The sequence below is a fragment of the Somniosus microcephalus genome, chromosome 16 (genome assembly GCF_052327205.1).
Source record: "Somniosus microcephalus isolate GS21.2 chromosome 16, FLI_Smic_1.0, whole genome shotgun sequence".
Classification (NCBI taxonomy): Eukaryota; Metazoa; Chordata; class Chondrichthyes; order Squaliformes; family Somniosidae; genus Somniosus; species Somniosus microcephalus.
Genome location: NC_141002.1, coordinates 65,838,467 through 65,845,361, shown reverse-complemented (window position 1 = coordinate 65,845,361; position 6,895 = coordinate 65,838,467). Strand labels below are relative to the sequence as shown.

Sequence of the window (6,895 nt, the reverse complement as noted above, 5' to 3'; positions counted from 1 at the left end):
GAGAGGGGTTCTCCCAATGAGGTGGCACTGGACATACAGTTGGATTTAAAAACTTGTAAGCTAAAGAAATCTGTATATGTATTAAAAATGCAGTAACCAACATTTTCTTTGCTCTGAAATTCACCATGTGCAACATTGCATTCTTGGCACCACTTCTGCAGCTGTCATCTTTTCACAAATATTACACCAGACTCACAACACACCACACTTACCTGGTGTGTTGTCCGGATGTTGTAAAACCTAACCCAGAAGCTGGAAAATCAAAAAAGACTCTGAAAATTGCTCACAAGTAACTATTAATAGGCAGTTAATTGCCTTTAATCCGTTTCCTGCTGCTAGGTGTCGGGTCCATTCGCAAATCGGGGACCAGACACTTGGGAAGGTTGTGTGGAGGCGGGATGACGGCGGGTTGCGAACCCGCCGTCAATCAAAACAACTTTAACCTCTGACCCGCCTCCAAACCTGCCCTCTGAGCGCCGGCAAAATCGCGGCCTTAGTCATTGATATATTTAGCCTCCAAAAAATATAAGCAATCTGTAAATTTGTTAAATGTTCACGTATCTTCGCATATTGAAGACAAAGATAAAACTGGTCACAAGTTTGGATAGCCTTTATTGTCTATTATTTACTTAAAAATAAAGACACACTCTTAAGGATGAAATGTACCACAAATGTTCTCACTTTTATGTATATATACACTTTCAGTAACAAAGCCTGTGCAGTTTTGCCCCACTGTGATGCTAACGTTTAGGGGACAATTTTAATTTTTATCATAAAAGTTAAAATGACCCCCTTTAATGGTTAATATTCAACAGTCTTTATTATTTTAATAATTTAATACCTACATCATTCTTTTCAGCTACAGTCAATTACATCCACCGCTGCGATCATTTCAACATCTCACTATTACTGGATTCTATTCAAGAGACTGCAACGCTAGTAATACTGGAAAAAAAGTGTTATTTATTAACATATAGCTATGCTGCAGATGATGTGGGAAAATAAGAAAGAATAAAAGATTTCTATGTGCAATAATAAAATGGTCCAGTTTTAATGTTGCTGTTGATGGTTCCCACTTAATTAAAAATAAACCTATTCTTATTAAAAAAATATAACATTTCATTAATTTTCCAGGATGGAAATAACTTTTTAAAAATCTGTCATAACCTTTTTCTCCTACAGCCAACATCACGACAACATTTTACAGCAGTAACTACAAATAGGATTCCCAATGACGACAGACAGCTCTCGTCTTTAAATGCGATTCATCTCTTTCTATTTCTCTTTGAAGTCGTTTAAGGTTCAGCACATTTGATACTGTTGACACAAAGAACACATTTTATATAGGGCTTCTTTCTTGTAGCTGCCAGAACAGATGTCCTGCATTCGCCTGCTGATAAAATATCCTTTACAAAAAATGGCCTTCGATCACACGTGAACATCTCTATCCAAATTATCTTGCGATGAATAAACAGGCGGATAGGGTACGCCACAGCTTAAGTTCACGTAGGTTGTATTTAACTGTATGCACTGATCCCCAGTAAAAGTGGAAAGAATTGATGACAGCTTTGAAACTACTTCAGAGAACGTTGGTCGTGTTTCAAGTTTAGGGTGCCAACATTTTAGCATTACTTCATATCTGCAATGAAAAAATATTGAATAAAGTTTCTATCATATAAATTATTAACAGATATAACAAAATTCACATGCTTATTGGTTCCTGAAATGTAGACTTTGAAATGTCTTCTTAAGCTATACTTAATAATTTACTTACAGTGAATCAGGACAGTATTCAGGCTGCAGCAACCTCCTCCCTCGTAGTAGATAAACAGTAACATCAAATGAATCAACATCAGGATACGGTGGTGCCCCTCGTGTCATCAACTCCCACACCAGTACACCAAAAGACCACTGGTGGAGACAAAAAATGTTTTTATTCTAATAACTAAAGAACCACTTCAAAAAAGACCATGAATGAAAATATAATATAGATTTTTGAAATACATGGTGCTGTCCTCCATGAGTTCTAACTGTGATAGATAGGGAGTTTTGGATGCATTTCCAATATAAGTCTATATATAACAATTGCATTTATATAGCACCTTTAATGTAATAAAACATCCCAAGGCACTTCACAGGAGCATTATCAAACACAATTTAACACCGAGCCACATAAGGATATGAGGACAGATGACCAAAAGCTTGGTCAAAGAGGTAGGTTTTAAGGAGCATCTTAAAGGAGGAGAGGTGGAGAGGTTTAGGCAGGGAATTCCGGAGCTTAGGGCCTAGGCAACAGAAGGCACGGCCGCCAATGGTGGAGTGATTAAAATAGGCGATGCGCGTACGCTGACAGGCCGCAAGCTCGGGATTTCGCGCATGTGGAAATCCCGAACTTGCGGTGGATTTCAAAGGGAATGACAGCGTACTCTGAGAGTATGCCCTCACACACACTGCAATTTCAGGGCCCATCTATAAAAAGAATAAGTTTTAGAGTCCACCTGCTTTAAGATATTGCTAATATACATGGAAAATGAGGCAATACATTACCACATCAGACTTTGTTGTGAATTTCTGGGTCTGCAGACTTTCCAGGGCCATCCACTTCACTGGCAGTTTTGCACCACTTTTATTATTAATGCTGTAATACTCCTTCTCATAAATATCTCTTGCGAGCCCAAAATCAGCAACTTTCACAGTATAGTTTTCATCCAACCTACAGTGCAAATGTCACAGGGTTTTATACAGTGAGTGAATGGGGTAATATATTTCACTTATTCTAGTACACAGGGTTAATGCTTTGATTAAGTCTTTGAGGCCTTTTTACTTAAATATTGCTTGGAAACAATGACAACATTTGCAGGTTATGAACTTGTAGCCCATGTACTGTTTCATGTTGCGGGAGGAAGCAGATTTGTTCCATGAATTGCCACATAGTGAGCTCCTGATACAGAGTGAAGACCAGGCACTTAGAGGAAGGGAAACATGTATGGGTCTCATCAGTTCAAGCTGTCCTTGTATACAAATTCTCAGCCAGCCACAGACTTGCACTGGCGCAAGCTTGGCAGTGAGTTGCTTGTCTGTCTTCTGGCTAAGGATGATGTGTAGCACAGAAGTGGGAGTGGGCTGGAAAGTAGAATTTACCACTGCCCATAAAGAAAGCACTTTCCCTCAAGTAGACAAAGAAAGACCAGAATCTAAATCCTGTTCCAAATGGCTGAATGAGATGTGCCATCAGTGCAATGACTTACATCTTACACTGAAAAGCATGAATTATGGATGCTAACTGGAGACAAGTGTGGAGACACTGTTACTTGTGGGGATAACAATGCTGCAAGTGAAAGTTTCATCTTACCCTTTGAGGATACAGTGTTAAAGAGCTAAAGTCAATATTTTTTTCCTGTGACATTGTTGGTTTGTACATACGAAGGGGAAAAAACCCACTAGTCATAATTAGTATGTTCAAACTTGTAGATCATATTGCACTGAAGACCATCAGAATTTATAGCAATCTGCTGTTACATGGCACAGTTTGGCCAACAACTTGAACTTATATAGCAACTTTAATGCAGAAAACATCCCAAGACACATCAGGGAGGACAAATGGAAGAATTAGGGGAAATGGCCATGGTTGAAAAGGTTTTGAGGTGGTTTTCAAAGGCGGGAAGAAAATAACAAGACAGAGTGGTTTACAGGGGAAGTTCCAGAGAGCTGGAACGAGGCGAATGTAAATAAGGACAAGACATTTGAACAAAATGAATTGTGGGAGATGGGGCCAATGGGGGACAGTGAGGCAAGTGTGGGGGCGGATAATGTTGTAGAGGTGGAAGTAAGCATTTTATGGGGGAGAAATTGCGATGCGTCGTGCATGTTTACAGGGTCAAAATCGGGCACCACAAAATCAAATTTAGCAGCGCGACGTTCTGCGGTGGATAGGCGTCCCTGGCGGCTGCTTACAACAAATGCAGGCATCGTTTAAAGATGACTAATATTTTAAGTATCTGCTTTATCACAACAACAATGTAGGACAAGTTTTCGCCATGCAATTTAAGTGCAGTAACATACAAAGCAAAATGCAGTTTACATTTCTGTTAATTTCTACTTTCATACTCACATGCAGTTTCTTGCTGCAAGATCTCGGTGAACAAACTTTTTACTTGCAAGGTATTCCATTCCTTTTGCAACATGAAGTCCAAAATGAATAAGATCCTTTACTGTTGGATTCTGTGATACAATTATCAGAGGCTTTCAAAAACACTCTTTTCTGAAGTCATTAGTTATAGGTTATCAGCCAAATATAAAACGCCCTCCCATGGTGAATCCTCCTGAGGATTTTAAGGTGTTAGCTTGGCTCAGTTGGTAGCACTCTCACCTCTGGGTCAGAGGCTTGTGTGTTCAAGGCCAACTCCACTTATGACTTGAGTACATAAAGTAAACTGGCATTGGAACTCAATGGGCACAAAATCTTAGATGACACTTTAATGTAATACTAAGGAAGTACTGCAGTACGTGTCATCTTTTGGATTTCTATTCAAAGAAGAGGAAGAGAGTTCTCTCCTGGCCAATGTTCTGCCCTCAACCGACACCACCATAAACAGATGAACTCTTTATGGGACCATGCTGTGTGCAATTTAGCTGCTGCACTTGCCTACAGTCATTGAACTTCAGAGGTAATCCAAGGGCAGAGAAACACTTTGGGATGTCTTGATAATATGAGAAGGTACTATATAATAATGCACATTTTTTCTTTCTTTCAAAGAAAAGTAGGTGGCATGACTTGTCTTGTTATAGGTCTAAACTGATAAACCTGCTGCAAGTATTTTGCTCAAACTCTCCCTGTAGCATTACGCAACTGTGATTTCACTTACGTGACTTTCTTCTCTGATAAAGTTCCGTAGGTCACCATGCTTCATATATGGCAGTACAACCAGAGGGGATCCTTGGTTAGGAAGACAGATTCCAAGCAGAGAGAGAACATTGGTGTGTTTGAAATCTTTCATTATTAATCCTTCCTTCAGGAATTGGGTTACTTGTTCTATGCAAGTGATTCCTGTGCAAGTAGATATGGTATAATTAACACTTCATATAGCGTTCTTGTGCACCTTCACATTGCGTAGCTTACTAGAAGTTTTAGATATCTGATTCAGTAGCTCAAGATGCATTTTTTCAGGAATGTCTTGCATTGGAAGCAACTTATAGAAACATAGAAGATAGGAGCAGGAGTAGGCCATTCGGCCCCTCGAGCCTGCTCCGCCATTCAATGAGATCATGGCTGTACATCCATATTCAGTACCTTATAGAAACATAGAAGATAGGATAACTTAACAATAAAATTATATTATAAGGGCTAAAAATTGAGTAGTGCCCCATTTGGGGTGCTAACTTCTCCGGGGTGCTACTTTTAGCACCCTGGAAAAATTAGTGCCCCCGTGCCGGAAATTGAGTGGTTGCACCCCAAGCAGGAGGTGGGGTGCTACTGGAAGCGCCCCGCATCCCTCTTGGGGCGCTGCAAGTCAATATCGCGGTGCTACATGCCGCGGTATTGCAGGCCGTCCTACCCTTCTTAAAGGGGAGGGGCCTAGTGCAGCGCGACCCAGGGCCCAGCTGGGCCCCCAGGGATTGGGAGTGCTGGCAAAAGAGCCCGGCACTCAAGAGAACTGCCGGGCTCTTGGAGCGCAGCCAGCACTCCGCGGGGGTGGGGTGGGGCATTTGAGGAGGCTGGGGCGGGAGCGCAGGCAGGTGCTGGCAGGCAGCCAGCAAAGAAAATGGCTGCCCAGCACCTCGCTTTTAAATAGCGCCTCACCGGCCGCAGGTAGGCCCCCCTGAGCCCGTTGGACATAGTGTCTGGCAGTAAGTCAGGAGCGCTCCCGAAGATCACGGCCGGGGCGCTGCACATGGTGATGACGTCATTGCCGGTGGTGCAGTGCCACGGGGTGCTTCCAGTTAGCGCCACCGCTAACCTCCCGCTGAATTTCGCTAGTTGCTTTGTGCCCGTTAACGCCAAGCAACCCAATTTTTCCCCCTAAGTCTTTTAAATTAAAATGGCAGGGGGTTGGGAACCTGAGCAGGGAGACAGAGGAAAGGGAAACAAGGATAAAAGCAAAAGATAGGAAGGAGAAAAACAAAAGTGGCAGTCAGAGAAATCAACGGTTTAAATCAAACATGGCCACAGTAAATAATAATTCTAATAGGTCTAAGAGCGTTAAAAAAACAAGCCTGAAGGCTTTGTGTCTTAATGCGAGGAACATTCGTAATAAGGTGGATGAATTAGCTGCGCAAATAGAGGTAAACAAATATGATTTGATTGGGATTACAGAAACATGGCTCCAGGGTGGCCAAGGCTGGGAACTCAACATCCAGGGGTATTCAATATTCAGGAAAGATAGGCAAAAAGAAAAGGGAGGTGGGGTAGCATTACTGGTTAAAGAAGGGATTAACACAATTGTAAGGAAGGATATTAGCTCTGATGATGTGGAATCCGTATGGGTAGAACTGAGAAATACCAAGGGGCAGAAAACGTTAGTGGGAGTGGTATATAGACCTCCAAACAGTAATGTGGAGGTTGGGGATGGCATTAAAAGGGAAATTAGAGAAGCATGCAAAAAGGGCACAGCAGTCATCATGGGTGACTTTAATCTATATATAGATTGGGCTAACCAAATTAGTAACAATACTATGGAGGAGGAATTCCTGGAGTGTTTATGGGATGGTTTCCTGGACCAATATGTCGAGGAACCAACCAGAGATCAGGCCATCTTAGACTGGGTATTGTGTAACGAGAAAGGATGAATAGCAATCTTGTTGTACGAGGCCCCTTGGGTTGGAGCGATCATAATATGATCGAATTCTTCATTAAGATGGAGAATGAAGTAGTTCACTCAGAGACTAGGGTCCTGAG

The 6,895-nt window shown here is 41.7% G+C and overlaps 1 protein-coding gene across 1 annotated transcript in view; it reads right to left on the bottom strand.

Annotated features, from left to right (window-relative positions):
* Nucleotides 1–594: 594 nt before the first annotated feature.
* Nucleotides 595–6,895, bottom strand: part of met (MET proto-oncogene, receptor tyrosine kinase) — a 148,874-nt gene continuing 142,573 nt past the window's right edge. Inside the window, exons 14-18 of the mRNA XM_086009795.1 lie at nt 4,866–5,076; nt 4,112–4,221; nt 2,548–2,713; nt 1,775–1,911; nt 595–1,639 (exon numbers count right to left, since the gene is read on the bottom strand). Of these exons, the coding sequence (XP_085865921.1) occupies nt 1,429–1,639; nt 1,775–1,911; nt 2,548–2,713; nt 4,112–4,221; nt 4,866–5,076 (835 nt within the window). The 3' untranslated portion in view covers nt 595–1,428. The remainder of the gene's footprint in view (nt 1,640–1,774; nt 1,912–2,547; nt 2,714–4,111; nt 4,222–4,865; nt 5,077–6,895) is intronic.